Consider the following 25,011-nt stretch of genomic DNA (forward strand, 5'->3'; position numbering starts at 1 on the left):
GTTCAGTGACTATCCAAATTGTCTCCTGTAGCTTGGCTTTTAATTCACATTCACCTTGATCATTGACATTCTTCTTCCCCCCTTGTTTAAGCAAAGATCCTATTTGTACTTTGCCATTACTTAAAACCACAATATCACTGAATACGTTTATTATTGCTTTATTCTCCACAGCTGCAGGGCTGCCAGCCGTGATCTTGTTAGGTCTCACAAGTTAACCCAAGCAGGACCTGGAAAGAATGGGGGGTCTCCCATTTAGCAGATGCAATTTATGTCCACAAAATTTGCCTACCAACAAAATGAATTCTGAGTGCAAATCTTCATTCAAGTGTCTCTACCTGATCTGAGCTTGGAAACAGGTAATTTGATGTGAACATTCTCAAATTTTTGCCCCTAATTCATGGAATCCTAGAATATCAGGGTTGGAAGGGACCTCAGGAGATCATCTAGGCCAACCCCCTGCTCAAAGCAGGACCAATCCCCAACTAAATCATCCCAGCCAGGGCTTTGTCAAGCTTGACCTTAAAAACCTCTAAGGAAGGAGATTCCACCACTTCCCTAGGTAACCCATTCCAGTGCTTCATAGAATCATAGAATATTAGAGTTGGAAGGGACCTCTGGAGGTCATCTAGTCCAACCCCCTGCCCAGAGCAGGACCAATCCCCAACTAAATCATCCCAGCCAGGGCTTTGTCAAGCCTGACCTTAAAAACTTCTAAGGAAGGGGATTCCACCACCTCCCTAGGTAACACATTCCAGTGTTTCACCACCCTCCTAGTGAAAAAGCTTTTCCTAATATCCAACCTAAATCTCCCCCACTGCAACTTGAGACCATTACTCCTTGTCCTGTCATCTGCTAAAACTGAGAATAGTCTAGATCCATCCTCTTTGGATCCACCTTTCAGGTAGTTAAAAGCAGCTATCAAATCCCTTGGCAACAAGGGAGGCTTCACCACCCTCCTAGTGAAAAAGTTTTTCCTAATATCCAACCTAAACCTCCCCCACTGCTTTTCCTAATATCCCACCTAAACCATTACTCCTTGTTCTCTCATCTGGTACCACGGAGAACAGTCTAGATCCATCCTCTTTAGAACCCCCTTTCAGGTAGCTGAAAGCAGCTATCAAATTCCCCCTCATTCTTTTCTTCTGCAGACTAAACATCCCCAGTTCCCTCAGCCTCTCCTCATAAGTCATGTGTTCCAGTCCCCTAATCATTTGTGTTGTCCTCCGCTGGACTCTTTCCAATTCTTCCACATCCTTCTTGTAGTGTGGGGCCCAAAACTGGACACAGTACTCCAGATGGGGCCTCACCAATGCCAAATAGAGGGGAATGATTGCATCCCTCGATCTGCTGGCAATGCTCCTACTTATGCAGCCCAAAATGCTTTTAGCCTTCTTGGCAACAAGCGCACACTGTTGACTCATATCCAGCTTCTCATCCACTGTAACCCCAAGGTCCTTTTCTGCAGAACTGCTGCCTAGCCACTCGGTCCCTAGTCTGTAGCACTGCATGAGATTCTTCTGTCCTAAGTGCAGGACTCTGCACTTGTCCTTGTTGAACCTCATCAGATTTCTTTCGGCCCAATCCTCTAATTTTTCTAGGTCCCTCTGTATCCTATCCCTACCCTCCAGTGTATCTACCTCTCCTCCCAGTTTAGTGTCATCTGCAAACTTGCTGAGGGTGCAATCCACGCCATTTTCCAGATCTTTAATGAAGATATTGAACAAAACCGGCCCCAGGACCAACCCTTGGGGTACTCCGCTTGATACCGGCTGCCAACTAGACATGGAGCCATTGATCACTACCCATTGAGCCCGATGATCTAGCCAGCTTTCTATCCACCTTATAGTCCATTCATCCAGCCCATACTTCGTTAACTTGCTGGCAAGAACAATGTGGGAGACCATATCAAAAGCTTTGCTAACGTCAAGGAATAACAATAATTCAATTGTAGATGCAAATTTTGCAGACAATCAAAAAGGAAACCTCCTTTTCTGAAAAATTTACCCCTTCATTTCCTTTTTTTTCAGTAATAGTGCACTGGTTAATAAAATATTGGACATCACAATTTTTCCTCTAACCTTTCAGGAAAATTAGTGGTGGTCTTTAAAATCAACATTGATGCAACTCCATAGACTAAAAAGGCAAAGAGCATTTAAAACAGAAATGTAAATATAGCAGCTATGACCTTCTTCCCACTGGATACCCAGGCTATGTTCTTGGTCTCCAATATCTCAGTGAGGTATGTCTATACTATGGAGAATATACCAACAAAGCTATGTGCCAACATAACTGTAGTGCAGAGATAGCCTACAATGATGGAAGGGATTTTTTCATTGGTGTAGGAACCACTTCCGCGAATGACAGTAGCTACGTCAACAGAAGCCTTCTCTTGACATAACTGCATATACATTTGAGGTTAGGTTGTCATAGCTATGTTGGTCTTCACACCTCAGAGCTACCTAGGTCTGCTGACCTAACTTTTAAGTGCAAACCAAGCCTCAGGGCATGGCTACACTTGCGAGTTAGAGCGCATTAAAGCAGCCCCGTGCGCCCTAACTCACGACGCATCCACACTGGCAAGGCACGTAGAGCGCCCTGACTCCGCGGCTGGAGCACTCCTGGTAATCCACCTCCGCAAGAGGCATAACACTTGATGTGCCCTGGCTCAAGCACCGTGGTGCCAGTGTAGATGCCCTGGCCTGTTAATGCGCTCTGATCGGCCTCCAGAAGTGTCCCACAATGCCTGTTCTAGCCACTCTGGTCATCACTTTGAACTCTGCCGTGCCCTCAGGTGATCAACCATCAGACCCGCCCTTTAAATTCTCTGGGAATTTTGAAAATCCCCTTCCTGTTTGCTCAGCCAGGCATGGAGTTCTCTCAGCGAATCTTTCCAGGTGACCATTCCTCCATGCGCCAGGCAATCCCCAGTATGGAGCAATGACGAGGTGCTGGACCTCATCAGTGTTTGGGGGGAGGAAGCTGTCCAGTCCCAGCAGCGCTCCAGCCATAGGAATTATGATACCTTCAGGCAGATATCAAGGGACATGATGGAAAGGGGCCATGACCGGGACGCACTGCAGTGCAGGATTAAAGTGAAGGAGCTGTGGAATGCCTATCGCAAAGCCTGTGAGGCAAACCACCACTCCGGTGCTGCCCCCATGACCTGCTGTTTCTACAAAGAGCTGGACGCAATACTGGGGGGCGACCTCACCTCCACTCTGAGTACCACCATGGACACTTCAGAGCCGAGTTCATCCAGGCAGGAGGAGGAGGAGGAAAGCGGGAGCGAGGGTGCTGAGGTGGAGGAAGACACCCTGGCATCACTAGATGCATGCAGCCAGGAGCTGTTCTCAAGCTGGGAAGGTAGCCAGTCGCAGCAGCTGGTGCTTGGGGAAGGACAAACACCAGAGGACATGCCCGGTAAGTGGCTTTTATTTTGGGAAGTAAGTTATTCGGTGTGGGCTCTTGGGGCGAGGAGGGTTAGGGCTGCATGCATACCTAGATGCGGAATAGGGCGTTGATGTGTCTCTCACATCGCGGTAATCAGCCTCAGTAATCTCTTCAAAGGTCTCATTTAGAAGCTGTGCAATGCGCTTGCACAGGTTCCTTGGGAGTGCTACTGTACTCCTTGTCCCAGTCAGGCTAACATGTCCGCGCCACTGTGCCATGAGGGGCGGGGGGACCATTGCTGCACACAGGCAAGCTGCATATGGGCCAGGGCGGAAGCCGCATTGTAGTAGAAGACCCTCCCTTGCTTCCCAGGTCACCCTCGGCAGTGAGACATCTTTGAGGACGAACACCTATGGAAAATGTAGGGAGAGTGTTCAGTATAGGGGCCCCCTGCAGCTGTTGGCTCTCCCCAAGACACAGATCCCCAGAGGACAGTTCGGCCATGAAAAAATCAGTCCCCCTTGACCCTGTGCTTACTCATCATTTTGGGGCTCCTGTGGGTTATGTGCACTCGCTTTGGAATGGGTAAATTCTGCTATCGTTAGACGGTGCTTGTCTTTAAGAAAGGGCGAATCATTGCTTTGTCTGATGTGAACAATGCTGGTGTGAACAATCTGTTAAGTGTTGCATTTTGCCTTTACAGATGCAACCTTGAGATCTCAGCCGTCCGTGTTATCACCAGCTGAAAGACTCCAAAGAATTAGGAAGAGGCCACATAAAAGCAAAAAAGACATGCTGCATGAAGTCATGCAGCAGTCTCTTAACGAAAATCAAAAAGGGCAGGAGTGGTGGGAGAGTGAAAGGAGGATCCGCCAGCAGAATGCGGAGTGCGGACACCAAAGTGCGGAGTGCCGGCAACAAAACACAGAGACGCTGATAAGCATCATGGAACACCAAGCGGACTTGAACCAGGCGCTCATAGCCAGGCAGGCGGAGCACTACCGTGCCCGCCCCTCCCTGCAGCCCTTGTCCCAAAACTCTTTCCCTTGTGCCCCCATGTCACCTCCAATCCACTTTCCCCAACATCCAGGTTCTTATCACCACCAGCTGCCTCCAACACCTGTAGCTTCACCACCCAGCCCTGCAACCTACGACCCTTACCCACTGCACTCAACCCCATAACCATGCATTTTAGCCAGTCACTTATTGCATAGCACCCCAGATACGAAGGCTGAGTATGAGAACAGGACATATGCAAATCTGTGATTGAACCATTCCCCATCCCACCCCATTGCCCTTTCTGTTTCCCAAGCAGTTTTAAATAAATGGCTTTTTTGGCTTTGAAAACATTCTTTATTATTGCATTAAGTAAAAGATACGTTAGTCCAGGAAAGCATCAGGCACAGCAAGTCAGTGTAGCAAGCACAGATTCCTACTAACATTGGAACCACTGCACTTCACTCCCACTCAACATTACTGGTGGCTTTCAGCCTCAATTGGTCCCTCAAGGCATCCCCGATCCTTGAAGCCCTGCACTGGGCCCCTCTAATAGCCCTGCTCTCTGGCTGTTCAAATTCAGCCTCCAGGTGTTGAACCTTTGAGTTCCATTCCTGAGTGACTCTTTCATCCTTCTCTTCACAAATGTTATGGAGGGTACAGCACGCGGATATAACCGCGGGGATATTGTCATCGGCCAGGTCCAGCTTTCCATAGAGAGAGCGCCAGCGGCCCTTTAAACGGCCAAAAGCACACTCCGCAGTCATTCTGCACCGACTCAGCCTGTTATTGAACCACTCCTTGCTGCTGTCAAGGCTCCCTGTGTAGGGTTTCATGAGCCATGGCATTAAAAGGTAAGTGGGGTCTCCAAGGATCACAATGGGCATTTTGACTACCCCTACGGTGATCTTCTGGTCTGGGAAAAAAGTCCCAGCTTGCAGCTTCCTGAACAGGCCAGTGTTCTGAAAGATGCGTGCGTCATATACCTTTCCGGGCCAGCCTGCGTTAATGTCAATGAAATGCCCATGGTGATCCACACACGCCTGGAGAACCATAGAGAAATACCCCTTCCAATTAGCGTACTCGGAGGTTAGGTGGGCTGGTGCTAGAATTGGAATATGTGTCCCATCTATCACCCCTTCGCAGTTAGGGAAACCCATTTGTGCAAAGGCAGGCACAATGTCATGCATGTTACCCAGAGTCTTCTGAGCAGGATGCGATTAATGGCCCTGCAAACTTGCATCAACACGATTCCAACAGTCGACTTTCCTATTCCAAACTGGTTAGCAACCGATCGGTAGCTATCTGGTGTTGCCAGCTTCCAGATTGCAATACCCACCCGCTTCTCCACCATCAGGGCAGCTCTCAGTCTCATGTCCTTGTGCCGCAGAATGGGGCGAGCTTCTCACACAGTCCCATGAAAGTGGCTTTTCTCATCCAAAAGTTCTGCAGCCACTTCTCATCATCCCAGACTTGCAGGACAATGTGATCCCACCACTCAGTGCTTGTTTCCCGAGCCCAAAAGCAGTGTTCCACGGTGGTGAGAATGTCCGTGAATGCCACAAGCAATCTTGTGTCATATGTGTTACTCGAGTCGATATCATCGTTGGACTCCTCACTGTCAGTTTGTAGCTTAAGAAGTAACTCGACTGCCAAACATGAAGTGCTGGTGAGACTCATCAGCATATTCCTCAGCACTTTGGGATCCATTCCCGCAGACCGAAAGGAAAGAGAGAGCGCGCAATACAAAAACGTTGAAAGATGGCGCCAAATGGAGATGGAAGCACAGGGATTGCTGGGATGAAAACCAATGCATCACAGGGCATTGGGACAGGACCCAGAATGCCCCACACCTTCCCGCCCCTTCCCACAAGCCACAGCGCCAGAATGGGAAGAGGTGCTCTGTGGGATAGCTGCCCATAATGCACCGCTCCCAATGCCGCTGCAAGTGCTGCAAATGTGGCCACGCCAGCACGATTGCAGCTATCAGTGTGGACACACTGCAGCACTTTCCATACTGCGCTCTGCGAGGGCTGGTTTAACTCACAGCGCTCTACATCTGCAAGTGTAGCCATGCCCTCAGAGTACTTAATAAACCCATGCCCCTGCCATTCCTCCCATGTCACAGTGCAACAAAAGCATTACTTTATGGCTTATCTGCACTTGCAAGTTATTTCAAGGTAGAGTGTGAATTTAAAGCACAAAAGCTATTCCTGACTAACTTCAAGCATGGACACTCTTATTCAGGAGTAAGAATACCTTGTTTGAGTTTAGATTAATCCAAAATGGATTAAGCTATACTGGAAAAAGGCACTCTTATACCAGAAAAGAGAGTCCACCCTTGGATTTTGTCAGGAATAGTTATTCCAGAGTAGCTAATCCTGAATAGTTATTCCAGAATGACTCCATGTGTAGACAACTTTTTAGTGGAATACTTTTGTAAATGCAGATCCTAGCAATATGATCATAAATGGATCAGTACTTTGCCTTATTAGTTGTCTTAATTTGATACTTCTTCGACTCCCACACTATTAAAGTGCAATTGTTTCTTATTCTTTCGGGGCTTTCATAATTCCATACTATATAGTCTCTCTGTAATGGTAAAAAAGATTGAAACATTCTTCCTCATGTACATTTCTACAACCAAATGCTGGTGCACATAAGTGAACATTTATATTTGACAACATTCTAAGAGTAATGAAAACTCAATTCAGATTTCAGGGAGCAAATGTCCAACCCAAACATTGTGTTAGTAACAGTTCTCTTTAAATTAACAGTCTCCCCCTAGATCTCTTTCCAATCCCCCAACACATACACCAGGAAAACAAAAACAATCTGAAAAAGACAGAGGACAGAGAATGATATTTAGATATTTGGTTACCTTTTATTCAGTACTCAGACAAAGTACATTCACCTGCAGAAAAGACAGCACGCCTATCCATTTTTTTGAATATTAATATTTGATAGACATATCTGGTCTGTTAAATATGTGTATATAGTGATTTTACTCAATTTAATAAAATCACTAGAAACGACATAAGTGTTGTAATGATGCTCACCCTGTAACATGGTGATACCCTGTTAACTAGAAAAGTCTGATAACTATCTACCTGTATAATGCATCTTTAAACAAAAACTAACAGTTATAATGATTGTTTTGTTTCAGTTATTTATATGGCAAGAATTTGTAAACTTGTGAAAACGTTCTAAATAAATAGTTTTTAAAATGTAACATTTAATTCTCTTACCAGCTAGCTAAAACACAGTAAATTGTGTCACATTAAGTTCAGTTAGTCAGCTGCACTTTGGCTTCATCGTACTATGCATGAAAGATTCTGATGTGAATTTCATGACACACAGGATCAGGACAGCAATTTATAAACACCTGACAAGAATTTTCAAGTGATCTATTTTGCAAATGTACTTTGAAGTATCCCTCATCTGAAGGTATCTGAGCTTCTGCCAAACTGATGCATTGCTAACATCTGCTAGTGAATAGATTTACCCCAAATACAAAAAAAAAAGGAACATTTTGGAAGTGTGTCTTTTATGTACTAGAGAATATTTTATTTGAATAAACTATGGAAACAATGGCATTTTAATTGTGGAAGCAAATCACTTGTGGTGAAAAGATAATTGAGTTTTAGTGATGCTCCATGGATTTATCTTGGTGAACTTGCATTGGCTCAGCAAGTCATTTTCTACAGATTAGTCTATGAAACACATTTGGTAGACAGCCAAATCTGGACAAAAATAAGAGTTTCTGCCTCTCCTTTAAGGGTCATTGCATTAAGGCCTAGGCACTGCGGCAGGTGCAGTAATATACTTACACTATTCCTGTTTCCCAGCTGGCAGAGAAGAATTTCTTCCCTTCAGTGTTTCTGAACCCACTCATGCCAACCCCAACACTACACAGTGTAAAAACAAATAAGTCATAATAAAATGAGAAATATCCACTCATCGCTGCTTTGGCGGATTTGAGCCGTAAAGCGTAGCGTGTTTTAGCATGTTTAGTGGTAAATTATAATGAAATCATTAGTAATCTCATGTCAAAACTATTTGAGCAGCAGAGTAGCTTTCAGTCCAGTTAGAAGGATTAATATTGTCCGTATGACTGAAACCTTACTTACAGGCTTTAACTCAACATGTTCCAGAGGGTGTTGCCGATAGCAGTATGTGTCAAGTCCGCCTATGAAATCAACTGAAAATACAACAGTTCCAGAAATGAATAAATGGAAACGAAAACACACAAACAGAATTAAAAATGGAAAAACGATCTGAATAATAAATAATAATAGTAATAAAGAGCATACACACAGAGAAAAAACATCCATGTAAATGAAAAATATTGTGAGACTTGTTTCCAGAGGGCCCTCAACCCAACCTCCTTATGTGCCTGTTTAATTCTGTGCAGGGAGACATTAGTCTATCACTGACCCAAAGGCTGTGCACTCTAGTGTCTGCATGCTGCCAGAAGGGGATGGTAGTGTTTCCGGTGCGCATGTGGAAGCCACATTGTGGTAATGTGGCCTTTTATTGCCACGGGATCTGATCAAGCAGTTCTTGCTCAGATCAAAACCCTATGGAAGAGTGGGTGGGGGGGTGGGTGGGGGTGGGGAAAGAAGTGAAGGTTTTGGACCCTGTGAGCCAAATTCTGCTTGCAGTTAAACATATACAAATCAATGGAAGCTACATATGTGAGACAGGCAGCAGAGTTTGTCCCTTTATTTGCGGCACTAAAGCGATGAGTGAAGATCAAAAGGCGGCAGAGGCATCTCTGAACAGCCCTCTTTGGGCAGGTGATCTTGTGAGAAAGCATCTCGCCTTTTCTGTCAAGATTTCTACGTCAGAAATAATGGAAGAATATCTGCACTTGAGAGGCCACTAATTCCACTTCTTGTGGTCGTTTATAAATGAGTTCTCGTTCAAGTAATTATGTTTGTGTCTTCTAGCTCTTCGTTCTGGCCCCCGGTTCTTTGGTTCCAACACCTACACCAAGCCACATTTTTTCATAGTTCTCACTGCTGAGCTCAGAGGGTGGAGATTCAGCTATATCAAGACCACATCTGGGCATCCACTAGCAGGAAAACAGCAAGAAAGGTGCAGCTCAACTGCTTCAGGGAAAACATTTCTTTGCTCTGAATTTGTGTGTGATAGTAAGAGTGTGTTCTTGTCTGGAATTGCCTTTTCAATCCCCAGTGCTGATGTGCTCAATTCACAGCACATGAGGATTCTTCAATCAATCACTAGCAAATACTATTATTTGTATTGCTGTAGCATCTATAGGTCCTAATAAAATCAGATCCCTGTGTGCTAAGCACTGTACAGACACAGAGTAAGGCAGGGCTCCAGCTGTCAGCCCCACATGGGACTGACAACCGACATGCAATGTGAGTAACACAGTGTCTACACAGACACTGTGAAACCATAACCACATCAACCTAAATGCTATGCCTGTCTGGAGATGGAATTGTTAAGTCAATGTAGGGGTGAGTTACATCGATGGGAGCTACATTTTAGTGTAGACACTTACAGAGTTAGGTCCACGTAAGCTGCCTTGTGTTGACATAACTCTGTTGTGTACACCAGGGATAAGACAGACAGAGAAGGCATTATTATCCCTGTTTTATAGATGAGGAACTGAGATTAAGGGCCTGATCTAAAGCCCACTGAAATCTATGGGAAGACTCCCTTTGCCTTCAGTGGGCTTTCCCATTGAATTTAGGAAGCTAGGCCCAGATTTTTAAAGGTATTTAGGCATTGAGGCACTCAGCATTGCAATGCCTAACTGATTTAGACACCTGCATCTCATTTTCAAAAGGGTTTTAGGCACTTAGAAGCCTAAATCCCACTGACAGTTCTAAATCAGTGAGAAGTTTCAATGCTGAGTGCACTACACCTAAATACTTTAAAAATGTGAGCCTTGTTAGCTTATCTGTAGAGCCCTACCAAATTCACAGTCATGAAAAATGTATCACGGATCGTGAAATCTGGTCTCCCCTGTGCAATCTGATCTTTTGTGTGCTTTTACCCTATATTATACGCATTTCACAGTGGAGACCAGCGTTTCTCAAATTGGGGATCCTGACCCAAAAGGGAGTTGCAGCGGGGGTCGCAAGGTTATTTTAGGAGGGGCATGGTATGGTATTGCCACCCTTATTTCTGTGCTGCCTTCAGAGCTGGGTGGCTGGAGAGCAGAGGCTTTTGGCTGGGTGCCCAGCTCTCAGACAGTGCCCAGCCAGCAGCAGTGCAGAACTAAGGGTGGCGCCCAGCTCTGAAGGCAGCACTGCCGCTTGCAGCAGCGCAGAAGTAAGGGTAGCAGTACCGCAACCCCCCCCCCCCAATAACTTTGCAATCCCCCACACAATTCCTTTTTGGGTCAGGACTCTATAATGACAACATGGTGAAATTTCAGAGTTAAATAGCTGAAATCATGAAATTTATGATTTTAAAAATCCTATGACTGTGAAATTGACCAAAATGGACCGTGAATTTGGTAGGGCCCTAATTATCTGGGAACTAAACCCAAATATACTGAGTTTCAGTCTAGTGCCTTAGCCACAAGACCATTGTCTCACAGCTAATTGAGCATCACATCATACTGAGAAAAGCTAACACAGTCAGTGTGCTAGCCAAAGTGTGTCTGCCACTCTTCCACTGTATGGCATTTGTTTTACTTTTCAACCTTTATTCAGACTCTTATAACAAAATACAGTACAAACATCCAGAGTGAAAGACAGCAGCAATGGGATGTATCTTTTAAAAGCCTTTTGTTTATCGACATTTTCAGCTATTTCTCGTGTAGGAGTCAAACATAGTACACAACTACCAACTGACCTCTCAGAAGAAATTATGTTCAAAGTAACAATCTCCTTGTGGTCTTCCAGCCTGGCCTTCTCAACCCCCTGAGAAGGATTATTACTCATTGAGGTCATGTGATGGGTGAGGTGCCAGAGCTCTATAAGCATATCTTGCTAAACAAAATATTTTTCATATTCAAACACTACAGCTTCCTAGGAAGGAAACTTGAACTTAGGAAATACATTTCTTTTGGATAATTCACCTCTTCAGAATCACACACAATTCCTCTCTCGCCAATCACAAACAATCTGCATCCGTAAGCAAAAGGAGAACGTAAACCAGCTAATCTTTCCCTAATATACTTTTGTGTAGAAAACGAGGCTAATGAATATTACTGATTGCCAACACTGATTACCAGTCTTTGCCTGACATACGAAATAATTTATCACAGGTCATGCAAATTTGGAGATATCAGATATTAACTAGGAGTTGATATGAGATGAATATCTAGCTGAATGTTTCTCTTTGCTATTCATAGCCATACATACATACATGATCTTACAAAAGCCCTCTCCTATAAATATGAATGGACTTGACTTTGAATCATATTAAGATAGCTCTCAAAACAAGAAACAGGTCTATCACATGAGACAACAAAGGAAAATGTCATTTTTCCCTTATAAGCTGTGTTTTACATAGATCTGGCTGACAGTTTTTCAAATTAGAATTCCTCTTTATGTAGTTTCTCTATAAAAGATTCATTTTCAGTTATTTTAATTATAACTTATTTTTCAGATTATTTTTTAGAAATTTGATCTCATTTGACCTGCTTTTTTCACTCAGGTCTCAGCTGATTCCCAGGATGGCAACAGCAAAGAAAAGGTAGCCATTAACTATGAAGATATCTGAACTTCTATTCTCAGCCTGAGAAAAGAAATATTTCTGTGTATCAGCCAGCTACAAGAGACAACTCAGGTTTGGCTGTAGGAGTCAAATGTCTATCAAACAAAACTCTTTGCTTCTGCTTCAGTGAGCTTTTATGTAGAACCCCCCAAGAAAAACAAACAAACATACGGATGGCAATGAATAACTGATTTATTTATCTCTTGCCTGGTTAATGAATTATAGGCAATACCTGCTATTGAGCCATAAGACTATTATAGGTTTCAGAGTAACAGCCGTGTTAGTCTGTATTCTCTCATCCCCTCACCCTGAGAGAACCTGGATTTCTGCAGGAAATGGCCCACCTTGATTATCATACACATTGTGAAGACAGTGGTCACTTTTGATGGGCTATTACCAGCAAGAGAGTGAGTTTGTCTGTGGGGGGGCGGAGGGTGAGAAAACCTGGATTTGTGCTGGAAATGGCCCAACTTGATGATCACTTTAGATAAGCTATTACCAGCAGGAGAGTGGGGTGGGAGGAGGTATTGTTTCATGGTGTCTGTGTATATAATGTCTTCTGCAATTTCCACAGTATGCATCCGATGAAGTGAGCTGTAGCTCACGAAAGCTCATGCTCAAATAAATTGGTTAGTCTCTAAGGTGCCACAAGTCCTCCTTTTCTTTTTGCGAAGACTATTATAATACGCTTTAATCCAGAGAGCCACTTACACCGTGAATATGGAAGTTCTATGGAAATATCATTTGATTTTCTATGTAGTCATATATGATATGCATTAAAAAAACCCAACAGTTTAGCAGTAGTGATATTCAGTCATTAGAAAAGAACACTGCATGGAGTCCAGTCATTAACTACTTTCTTGAAGAGATACACTTAGAAAACTAGGGAGAGCATTTTCAGCACCCTGCAGATAATTGCTGGTTATAGAGGAAACTAGTTATTTGATCTGCAGCTGGCTGCAAAACATGATCCATATTTCCAGGGAATTGCTCTCTCCTTGTGTTGCCTCAGTTTTGTGGTTGTGCTGGATGCTTAATGGCCAGTTTGAAACGTTCTTTAAGATTTCACTTCCTGCTGAGCTTGAAAGCTGCAAAACTGCTTTGACTGCTACTATGGGCAGTCTATTAAAATGATGTTCACTCACTCGTGGGCTGTACTGGGGGGGAATGGCTGTCAATCTCCCTCAGTGAGAAGAGTGTAAAACACTGCGGGCCCAAGGAGGTGCTCCTGCTGTCATTAATAATGTTAAGATCTATTCTTTGCTGGATAGCAGACATCCATATATGTTTTATTGCTATTAATTCACTGCTTTCTCCCACATGCTGAAACTAAAATTTCTTTTCAGGTTTGGGAGGAAATCATAGAAGGATAAGAAAAGGGGTCTGAAAAGATTATTATCCTACAAAACATAGTTTCTTTGGCCATAGCCCATAACAGTAACCTGCTGTTTTCAGGATCTCTGTAGGATGAGTGCAGGGGACTGTACTAAAAGATCTTTTGAGGTCCCTTCCAGTCCTAGAACTCTATGATTCTATATAGCTGCCATAGCTTGTCAGGCCATTGTTATATTACCAATATTTCCTTTCAAAATTACCAAGTTTTAGGTGTGGCTGAACATGGAGGTGTAAGGAGAACATCCATATGCAAAATACACACTGTGCTCTTGCAGGATCTTCACATTAACACCATGTTTAGTTCAGCCTGAAATGACTTTGGAGAAGGTAAGATCAAGAAGATCCTTTATACTTATGTAAGCCCCACAGATCGATGGCTTAAAGTAATGTTACTCTCTGCTTGCCCCTTTAGAGAAGCTACTGGCAGGTGTCATTTACATAAAGTATAATTTTGCTTATCCATAGTTCTATGTAGTGTGTTTTGTTGCATTGTTTGGAATTTGTTTGAATTATGATTTTATGAATGTGTGTGTTAATGCAACAGTGTTCATTCATGAAAGGGCATATGAATTGTGCAAGATATACTTAGTAGAAAGTTGGTCACCTTGAGTGGACAGGTAGTGGACTCTGGCTAGGAAAAGAACCCAAATTCAATAAGGGACCTCAAGAGGCTCTGTTAGGAAGAAGAAGCCAATACAGTTACATGAGCATAAAATTGGTGTGATAGATTCATATATAAGTGTCAAATTTACCTCCGTCCTCAGGTCTGAATTATTTGTAATTCAGACACCAACTAAGTATAAACCTCAGCCTAAGCTTTCTTTGCAAGTAGGATTTCACTTGAGTAACTCCTCCCTCCCCCGCAGTTCCCTCTGCCCTCAAGAGACACTCCACTCTTATATCCTGGGCTGAGCTAACCAGATCCACTTACCAGCATGGGCCAACAGTAATTATTTTGCATCTTTATACTTGGCTCTAGCACCTGAGTTGAGGGGGTTTCACAGAAAAACCCTGCACGTCTCTGAAGGAGCCTAGAAACTGCCTCCCTATCACAAGTGGAAACAGTTCAGTAGGGAGGTGTAAAGAAGGAAGACCAGAGGCAACATCAATAGGAATATATGATTGTTTCGCTGTCCCCAAAAAGTACCAGGTGAGACAAAAGGGGCAAGGAAAGAACAGGGGACAGAAAATTATTAGAAACAACTTTTTAAAATGGTTTTCATTACTTGGGACTGGAGGGAGAGATTTCAGGGTTTAAAGGGCTTTCCAGAGTCATATTCCTTGCTCTGATATTGGACTGCCTCTGTAGCCTTGGGCAGGACAGATAGAGCCCATATTTTAAACTTTGTTCCCTAATTTTGGGTGTTCATATTTTGACACTGGAATACTATTCGGATGGTGTTTCTTTGCATTACTACACTTAAGAAATGTTCTGTCTTGAGTACACTTGGAGGACACTAAGACTAGAGTCATTTTAACTATGACCTTCACTACTGAATGGCCTTTCCACTTCTTCAGTGTTTTGACAATCAAGACATTAACACATTAACATCAGATATTATGAGCTTCATATTCTCTGCCAGGGACAGGGTACAAGAATAAGATATAAGGAGCATCAAAGAAGTTACCACTTTAGTGAGGCTCAAACTTTCCTTTACTGGACCACTTTGGCCCTCCTTAATCTCATAAAAGTGTGCTTTGCAAAATGTTCTCTAGCCATATTTTAAAAAGGTACTTCACGCTTCACTCCATTATTGAAATTAAACCACATGCTGTGCAATTTCACAAAGTATTTTTAAAAGTCTTTTCTTAAATTAAGCTTTTATGTTGATTGCTTTCTAGTCTTTAAGGATCTCTCTTCAACTGAGACGACATATAAAAATCTCTTGAAAGAGTATTACTCTTTCTATATTATCTCTCTTTTGATGTGTCCATTATGTACGAAGTCTGTAACCAAAGCACCTGTAAATTTTAAGAGCCTCTTATATTTAATGAGAGTTCAGAAAGGTATGGTCCTTTGAGGGGGCTGTGTCTGTTGTCCTTCCTAGCCTCTAACTTGACATGCATGTGAAACTTTTTCTTTAGATTTAAGTAAATAGCTACATTTTATTATTTGTAATGATGAATACAAAGTAATTGTTTAATTACTTTTATTTATCAATCCTATCAGACTATACTCTGCCATCTATGAATTCCACTGTGAGATCTTGGGTTTACCAAGGTTATTTTGCCCTCTCTAGTTTCCATTTTGGTTTTCATTACTACAGTTCTCTCTCCCTATAATTAGAATTTTGATTCATACTCATTTTACCAGGGCAACTCAACACGGGCATTGGAGTCAGATGCTTTTCTGCATATTTGACTATAACTTATGCCACATAGCAGCACTTCTTTGCACAAGTACTTTCCGAACAAAATATTACAAGTTATATATTTTTCTTGATTATATTTGGAATTCCTTCTTTTTCTTTTTTTAAAGTTTATCATAAAAATAATTTTAAATAGGGCATGAGGCAGGCTAACTGTACAGTGGTGCCTGTGACTGAAGTGTGAGTTATATCTGCCAGCTATTTTAACTTCTACTCCCTAATTTTAACTGGTAAGATACTTGGAAAGAAGAATACTTGATGGAACTTGTTTTGGCTAACTACTGAATTTGTCTCTTTTGCTTCCTTCCTGATCTAACTGCTTTGCTTATAATGCTCTGGGATTTCTGCATTTCCTCGTAATGAGATGCTGCAGTGCAAATGTGCATGTTAAATTGAGAAAAAAAGTCCAAGCATTGATGTGGATACAAAAACATAGACCCTCACAGTCATCCACCAACCACATTCATATGGTACTGAGAACAGAAATGATGCCCTGCAGCTCTAACAATACAGGTGTTTCACTGGTCTGCTAAAAGGACAGCTCCACTAGTTCAAACAGTAAAGGAGACTGTTATATATAAAGGTTGTTGCATTACAGCTTCAGTCACACCTCAGAACACAGGATCCTAATGATAAATTCCAGGCTGGCTTCAGGGGAGACAAAGCTAGGAGTCTGCATTTTGAAGATGTGCTTTGATCTTTTGTTGCAGGCTGATTCAGGGATATATGTTCTCTATTAGTGCACCTTTATCTCTCCGCACAAAGCCTGGTGCCCTTTTAAAATGTTTAGTACAGATGGTAAGATTGACTGGAACAGATCTATCCCATTTACAGGTCAATGCCAACTTGTAAGTTAGGTATTTTGCTCCCCTAAGCTTGTTTTTTATGCTGCGAGGGACCCAGAAGGCTGTTTCTCGCCTTTTGATTTTAGTACTTGTATAATCTTCTTGCTTCAGTTATTTGTCAGTATGATCTGAATTTTCATCATTGTACTGATTATACTTCTCTACCTTCCTTGTTACTATATAGCCAAGATTGTCTCAAGTGCTATTGTTTTGTTTTACCACAGTCTGAATTGCTATGTCAGGTAATTTTCTCAAGTTAAATCTTCTCTTATGATCAAGTTCCAATACACATTAAGTGACAGTACAGCTGAATTTCCCAGAGCAATATATTTTCAACATTAAATACATGAATGATGAAATAATGCTTTACCGAATATTTTGGATGTGTAGAATAGTGGACATAGCTCACCCCTTTAAGTTCAGCTGCAGAAGAAAACCCAGATCACAAATGGAAAAGTCATTCAGTGGAAGAAAGTTCTTCTACTAGAACCTTCTCACAGAAACCACTCATAAACAAGCATTTACTATAACAGGAATATCTTTCAGGGCAGGTTATGTGTTAACTTGTATCTAAGAAATTTGCTCAAACCTCACTTATTTTAAATATATTGTATTTGTCTTCTCCTTTCTCTTGTCCTATCATTGTAGCCATCCTAACAATACTTTGTGATGTCCCTCTTTTCTATAAATATTTCTTTTGTTTTCATTTGATTGTTTTAATTTAATATTAACTAAATGTTAATATTAGTATAAAAAACCTAGGTCTTCCTTTTCCAGAGCAACTTGCCAGTTTTCTCAGAGATATGTATTGGTTTCTTTTCTCATTTGTGGCATTTAGCATTGAGATTTTCAAAGCTGCCTATGAGATTCAGATATCCAAGTCCAGTTGAAGATTTTGTCAGTTTTGTCACCAGCACCCTTATTGCCCCACCAAAAAAATCATCATCCCCCCCAGCACCTGACCCTTACTCACCTGATCTCCCTTCCTCTCAGTCCCTTGCTTAGTCCAATACACCATGCTACCTCTCATGCTATTGAGCCACTGCTCCTTGGGACCAGTGGCCATACACGCTGCTCTGCAGAGAAGTTGGCTGAGAGGGAGCTTGATATAGCTTGGTGCACTAGGACCTATAACTGATCTTGATCCCACGTCTTTCCATGAAACTAGAGACTCATGGGTATGTTTTTTTCTGTACTCTTAAGCACAGTCCTGGGGGGCTGCAAAGGAATTGTGAATAATCTGTGATCTTTAGGAAAATTGAATGACTGTGCTCTCAGCCCAAGGACTTGTATGGATTGATTCAAACTTTCAAAGTTATCTTAGTAAGGAAAAAGATGAGAAACTTCCTTTTTATTAAAACTAAGCTAGATTGTCCTCTACATTTCTTGGTCTCCTTAACAGGGCAGGGGGCCTACAGCTGCAGGCTCAGAATTCTAAATTGCTAATTCATGCATGAGTTTTTTAAATGAATCAAACATGCAGAGCTATTCATAAAAGGAAGCAATGGGAAAATTCATCTAAACTGAAGCCATTCAAATGACTGAATCCCAAGATCCTTTACCAGTATGTAATCGGGATAATTTAGGTGTAAGACCTGATTAATTGACTCTATAATCTATTCAGCTCTCCACACGGCCTCACAACATGCAATTACCTTTCAATCCAGACCCACACATCAAATATTAAAAGCAGTACTGAAAGCTATTATTAAATTAGAGTTCTTAAGCCCGATGCCAGATAGCAAAAACTGTCACTTGTAGAACAGTAACCCTGAAATAGATGTGATTTAAACTGAGGACTGGAAATCGGAAGAACCTGCCTGCATAAAAGGAAGAAAAATTATGATTTCAAGGAGACAGGATTTGCACTTCTGGGTGGGATTCTGATAAGTTGCTGTACAAGTTCCACAAAGGAAAACAGACTCCAGGTAGCTGCCACTTAGAAGTGAAAAAAGTACAAAGATCAGGAGTGGATGAGGAAATACAGATTTAAAAAGAGATTCAACTTGAATGGAAAGGCAAGGGGAAGCTCAGGACATGAACAGGCACCACTGAGGCCCAGACGTGATGTCAAGTGAAAAGCTCAGGAGATGGAAGCTGGAGTAAGATTGATTTAACAATAGATACAATTTAAACAGAAAAGCTAAGGTGCTGGGAGCCGAGGTTTGGGGTAACATCCATTTAAACACAGATTTAAACAGAAAGGCCAAGGACGTGGTAGGTGGAGACTAGAACAAGATCAATATTAAATTAGCTAAGTGGAAGCTGGAATCAAATCAGTATGTTAAGCTTGCTGAATAGAGTATTTGGGGATGGGGAAGGAATGCGTGGACATGGGAAACAAGGAGGCATATTTAATAAACTATACATGAACACTAACTATAGGTATTGTTTAACCTGAATAGGAATATTATGTATTATATTAGTGTCCCCCTGGACACTTAAAGGAAGGCACAATCCCCGGCCAAGGAAATTACATTCATATTTGAAGGGAAGGGAGATATATATATATATTGATCAATAGCAAAAACAATGAACAGGAATTAAATTTGCATAGTATGAGGAAGCAATTAACTGAAAGGACTCACATTTTTATTTTTATGTCAGTAAACTAATTTAATCCTAAGGGAAGTGTGTGTGTGGGCGTGTGTGTGTGTGTGTGTATTTTCAGCATCCAGAATGGTGACTAGAGGCTAGGGTCTGTATTTTTGTATCACTAGATATTCTGATGGTTGGAACTGTAATTCATTGTGACACTTAACTCTTAGAGGAGCAAGAAAACATTAAAAATGCTAAATTCTGCATCACAACATATTTTGCTAACTGTCGTAATGTTTCACAAGAAAGAATGAGAATTACTCCGAATACAAAGGGTATCTCTGCAGAGGTAGCTTGTGTGATTGGCACCCACAACAGAACACCTAGGTTAGCCTAGCCTGGGTGTGAGCAGCCACAGCACAAAGCCCTACCCATATTAAATCTGTGTCCTCCCTGGTGTGTACTCACCCGTGTGTGTTGCTAGGGATTCTGGGAGCATGACTGATGATTCTTTGCGCTGCAGTAAGTTGAGCTGCTTTATGATTATTTCCCAGTGAATTGTGGGAGAGCATGTGTGTCCTTCTGGGCATGCAGGGGGAATTGTGGGAAGGCACTGGACAACTATAAGCACTCCAGTGATTCAGTGTGCTTCCTCACTGAGTGGGTGGGTTACTAGCCCTACTGAAAGTGGCACCTGAGCGCTAACCCATCCCACAACTGGGTCAACTAGCCTGGTTTAAAGAATCACTTTAAACCAATATGGATGGGAGGGGTCTTAGGGCCAACACCTGAGTAAAGGTCTGCAGTGAAGACGTACATAAATAATTTACCACAGGCAAGAATGGTATTGGCAAAATAAGCCAGGCTTTTGATTCCCAAGTCTTTTGATTCACTTTTTCCTGTAGCTTGTGCTCTCTTGATGAGCTTCTAGAACGTGTGTGTTTGTGTATGGGTCTTTTAGATGTTGCCATTCTCCCTGTCATTGACCACAATTTACCTCTGTACACATAATGATCTGGAATGGGCTACCAACTTGAGTGCTTCTTCTAACTGAATGACTCCTTTTTGCCATGGAACACATCCCAGAGTCAAAGCTCCCCTCTGAAATATGGCACCGTGCTATATCCTATATCTGCACCCTGCACTGCTCCTTATTGTGCATGTGACTATTAAAGACACACTATAGCCTCATTGTAGCAGGCAATACCTTTCTAGCACCCCCTTGGGGAAAGGGTGGGCACTGTTCCTGTTTTAGAGCCTGGGGTACAGCCCTCTAGATGTTTACAGTGTCTCCCCCTTGTGGGAAGAAGTTAAAGTAGTCCAAACAAAAACTCACTATGCTGCCACAGGCCACAAAAAGCAGAGTGCTAGGTCTTCAAGGAGCCAAAGAGAGGGAAAAAAGAGAAAAATGTCAGTCCATCTACTCTCTGAGAGGGCCAGGGAGACCTAGGTTTTCAAGCCATTTCCCTGGTCAGAAATCCTTGCTTCCAGGGACCAAGAAGCTCTGAGTTGCAGTTCTGCTCCTTCAGAGTGCTGCTGTGCATTGAGTAGAGATTCTCCATTCTAAAGACCTGCCCATCTTGAGGCTTGACAAGCCTCACAGCTGCTCTGATTGTGCACAGAGGAGCTCTTTAACTCCTTCCTGGGTGGGGTGAGGATCTTCCACACTACACTTTTATACAGGGATCACTTTTATAGCATGTCTGGGTACCATCTCCTCGTCACTACTGGGACAGAACCCAACAATTGTTTAACAGTGCACAGCAATACTGCATGACAGTTTAGAACCGGAGATGAAGACTACTCTATTCAATCTGCCTGTTGACCTGCAGGGCAGAGGCTAAAATAGATTTCTTTTCTCAGTTTTTGACTTGTCATGATATTTTTGAAGGGGTGAGTCACAGTGCAGGTCCATTATTCTGAAGTAGAATAAGAGCGTCAAATACAGTCTCCCTTGAAATCAATGTGAGTTTTACCATTGACTTCAGCAGGGCCAGGATTTCACCCACTGTCTTTAGTGCTGATAGTATTAAACAGGTTTTTATTTTGTGTAGCTCCCATAGATTCTGCTACTGGGTGCTGGGAATTTATCAATCCACGTGTTTCCACAACACCTACCAAACTGGATCCTGATGCTGGTTGAGACTACTGCATACTTCTTCAGTGTAAATAATAAAGTAACATGTAGGGATAATTTAAGGAGCAGAATGGCCCTTGCTGTGTTTGTCTTCATTATTTACTTCAGAATGCATTGTGTTAGCTTAGTCTAGGAGCAATTTTAGATTTCAAGTTAATCCTGTGATGCAAAAGCATCATGTACTAGGGTTTACTGATGGGCAGGAGGGCATCAAAGGAATTCCAAGATCATAGAAGATTCATCCTTTGTATTAGCAAGATGGGGCTGGTAAAGGAGGGCAAAAGTGGCACAGGAAATATGTGGGGTATGAATCTAAACAATCAGCTTCCAGCTGAACACACAATGCCTCATCAGTGGTGCCAGGTTACTAGGAAAAATAATCTACCAGATCTGTGGCTTGAAAACTAGCTCCAGAAAAGTTGTCTCAAAAATTTTCACGTGGTGACCCATGGCTCAAAAGACAGTGTGTCTCATGGACACCTCTGCATTCATGATCTCATGTTTCATCTCCCCTGCCACTCACAATCATATAACATTTGCAACTACAGCAACGTCTTAAATAGAAAAGTGATATTACCAAAATATTCATATATTTTCAACTGTCTTTAATGTGATTTAACGCTTGGAAACAAGGGGGAGCAGCCAGCAGATTCTTCACAGAGCACCAGCAGATGCTCCGTGGGCCCCTGGAGCTCCTGAGACCACATTTGAGAACTGCCAGATTAGACACTTCATCTCCAGACAGACAATAACTGTAGAACCCATGGAACAAAAAAAGCATTTCATTCATTGTCAGAGAAGTCCACCCACGCTTGGTCACAGCTCAAGGCACGCCTGGGGGACACACCGGGGCTGTGACTTCATCCTGCCTCCATTTTCAACAGCACATCATGCTCTTGGCTGACCCAATTGTTAATCTTTGGAGGTTTCTGGCGCAGACAGCTCAGAAATATACAAGTATCCATATAAGTCTCCTAAAATACAGCTAGTCACTGCTGTCTTATAAAAACACTCCAAACCCAGGGGAATACTTTAAATTGGGCAGCAACAATGTTGTTTCAGTGCCAGCTAGTAAAGCCTATTATCATTCTATTGTGATGGTCAGTCAAGCATATTGAAGTACTAGCCATTAGCGACACATTGTGTTTCTCCTCATTGCCTGTCATTATAATATTAACAGCATCTCACAGATTCCTAATGATAGTTTAAGTTAGGAACTGCTGGCCACTGTTCTGAAAGTTTCAGAAGCCTCCTGCTTTCAATACGTTTAATTAGGACGTTTATTGTCTTGCGATACTTATGGTTCTTGTCATACATAATGCAGCTGAAAGGCAGTCAGCCATTTTCTTGGTCATCCCTGTACAATGCCAATAAGGTAACTATTTTGATTTATGGTGAAAATCCTCTTCTAATAAAACATAAGCCTAGAGGACTGCATTTCAAAAGGATTCAACCATATGAAGTCTTCCAGTTGGTGTGATGATATAATAGCAGATTCCAAATAACTGCACAGTTCATGACAGATAGATTGGTGCAGGGTCCAGTGCTACTCAGATGTTTATTACAGTGAGAAAAGATGTGCAGTCAATGAGACGTGGATCCACCGTATGGTGCCAGTGGTGCTCATGGCTTCAGGTTAAGTCAGGCATTAAGTATATATAGTGCCCATTTCATAGGGACATTGGAACCAACCATGGCGAGTTGCATCTTAAAAGAATTTGTCACCCATCTTCAGATGCTGGTAAGAACAGGTGTATGTGTGTGTGTGGGGACGGGGGGGTTCTAGAAAGTCAGAGATAACTTATGTTGTTGCAAGAGGTACCTGGTTATGTCATTGTGAGGTACAGCAAAGTGCATTGCTGGCATGTGGGTTCACGTTGGATGATGAAATCAAAATGGCACAGTACTGCTGAGGCAATGGGGATAAGGTCAAGCCAAGGCTGCAAAGGCTGGAGAGGCAAATATTGTGTAACTTTGTGGGCCGGACACTTCCAATATGGGACTCAAACATGTTGTTATGATTGGCGATGTTCTACTTAGTCCCAGGCAGGTCACCTGAATAGAGGACAAGATAATTTATCCAGTTCCCCAACATCAGATCCACAATGTATCAGCTGATGTCCCGCTATTAGTGCATCCCTAAACACTGTGGTATAGTTAAACCGAGTCACACCATCATTGCATTTAAATGTGAAAGCCTTAATGAGTAGGCGCACAGAACATTTGTTGACTTGAAAACAGGACAGTTGAAGTATTCAAAGCAATATAGACACACTGGGGAAATGCTCTGCGGTGGGAGTTAGCGTACAATATTGGGGAACATCTGTGGATATGCATGATATCAACAGGCTTTGTAATTGTGCAAGGCATATTAATATTTCTGTAAATTGTTTTGATTTGGCAGGTTTGGATCTTGATTAAGCAATTGAGGAGAAGCAGAGATGTATATGAAATAAAGGCCTGGATGAAGTCTTAGAAAGGATTCTATAGCTTCATAGTGGGGAGCGTTAGGAGTGAAAACATGCTCAGGCCTGATGGAGCCTGCTTAGGTTTACTTAGCATAAGTTGAATTGCACAGGTGTAAGAAATGGCCAAGTAATCAAGTTTGCAAGGCATGCTGAAGAGAAAAGTAACCACGCAACCAGAAAAGACTGATTTGAGCAAGCACAAAACCTGTACTGACAGAGGAGGCGAGTTAATAGGAAAATTAGAGGTTAATACATATGTATAAGGAAAGATAACAGAAAGTTATATACAGTGAGTATAACAAAGGATCGGGATCCCAAAGTGCTTTCCACTTGTAATTGATCACTACTTCTGGGTGATAAAGATTTGATTTGATAAAGATTGTCCCGTCAGCTGAGTGGTGAATTTCTGTTCAACAATGCCCGCAGCCATAAATACGTTACACATGGTTCCCACTTTTGGCAGGGGTGCTCAATGCTCAGGCTGCTAGGAGCAGGACAAGGCCAAGCTGGACCCCTGGGATAGCCCTTGTGCAAGAGATGGCACCATGGCAGCAATAAGCAGAAGCAGCAATGGCCACCTCACTGCCCACTAAGGTTTGGACCCGTGGCACTTCATCAGGGAGGGGCCAAAATTGAGTGAGTGGCAGTGCAACCTGGTACATGCAAGCTGCAATGCCACTCAGGTTTGGCCCTGCAGCCCCTCCTGAGCAGTGCTGTGACCCCCTGGCACAAGGGTTCAACCCTACTCACTAAATTTTGGTCTTGCCACACAACCCTCATCATGATGGAGAGGCTGTGGGGCCACACCTGAGTGGGCAGTTGGTTGACCTATGCTGCTCCTCCTCTCCCCTGCCATAGGGCTGGCTCCTACACCAGGTCTCCATCCTGGGGACCTACCCAGCTTTGTCCCTCTTCCAGATGCACATGTCCCTTCTGCTCTGCTTGCAGGACTTGCTCAGCAACAGCCTCAAGACCTGGGAGCTGCAGTGTGCGCCCACATGGGGAAACCAACCAGGGGAAGAGTGGCAGGGAGCCCTGGGCGGGGTGGGGGCTGGACATGAGGGGTTTCAATTGTGTGTACCATGTGAAAAATTCATGGGGTGGCCCCTGTACGACAGCACAATGTTATCAGAATTATGTCTACTGCTAAATGTTGCCAAGTCCTTGGG

At 42.7% G+C, this 25,011-nt stretch overlaps 2 protein-coding genes across 6 annotated transcripts in view; one reads left to right on the forward strand and one right to left on the reverse strand.

The window, feature by feature from the left end:
• The window catches only part of NKAIN3 (sodium/potassium transporting ATPase interacting 3), a 521,250-nt gene that overhangs the window by 19,969 nt on the left and 476,270 nt on the right, over window positions 1-25,011 (reverse strand). The window contains exon 6 of one of the 5 annotated variants that reach the window (XM_074944313.1): window positions 8,517-8,587. The exons of 3 other annotated variants lie outside the window; for them this stretch is intronic. In XM_074944313.1, the coding sequence (XP_074800414.1) occupies window positions 8,517-8,587 (71 nt within the window). Of the gene's footprint in view, window positions 1-8,441; window positions 8,588-25,011 lie in introns of those variants that run through there. One more of the 5 variants, XM_074944312.1, reaches the window with a different exon arrangement.
• LOC141981401 (uncharacterized) lies at window positions 3,123-4,634 on the forward strand. The gene is made up of 2 exons (XM_074943072.1): window positions 3,123-3,420; window positions 4,094-4,634. The coding sequence occupies exons 1-2, from the start codon at window positions 3,159-3,161 to the stop codon at window positions 4,570-4,572; spliced, it is 741 nt and encodes a 246-aa protein (XP_074799173.1). The 5' UTR covers window positions 3,123-3,158; the 3' UTR covers window positions 4,573-4,634.

Source organism: Natator depressus, chromosome 2 (assembly GCF_965152275.1).
Source record: "Natator depressus isolate rNatDep1 chromosome 2, rNatDep2.hap1, whole genome shotgun sequence".
Classification (NCBI taxonomy): Eukaryota; Metazoa; Chordata; order Testudines; family Cheloniidae; genus Natator; species Natator depressus.

What these genes read in the sequence shown, in the direction of transcription:
- LOC141981401 (XM_074943072.1), top strand. Translation starts at nt 3,159, where the DNA reads ATGACCTGCTGTTTCTACAAAGAGCTGGACGCAATACTGGGGGGCGAC. An exon ending in AACACCAGAGGACATGCCCG is followed by an intron (nt 3,421 to 4,093) that starts GTAAGTGGCTTT and finishes TTGCCTTTACAG; the next exon opens with ATGCAACCTTGAGATCTCAG.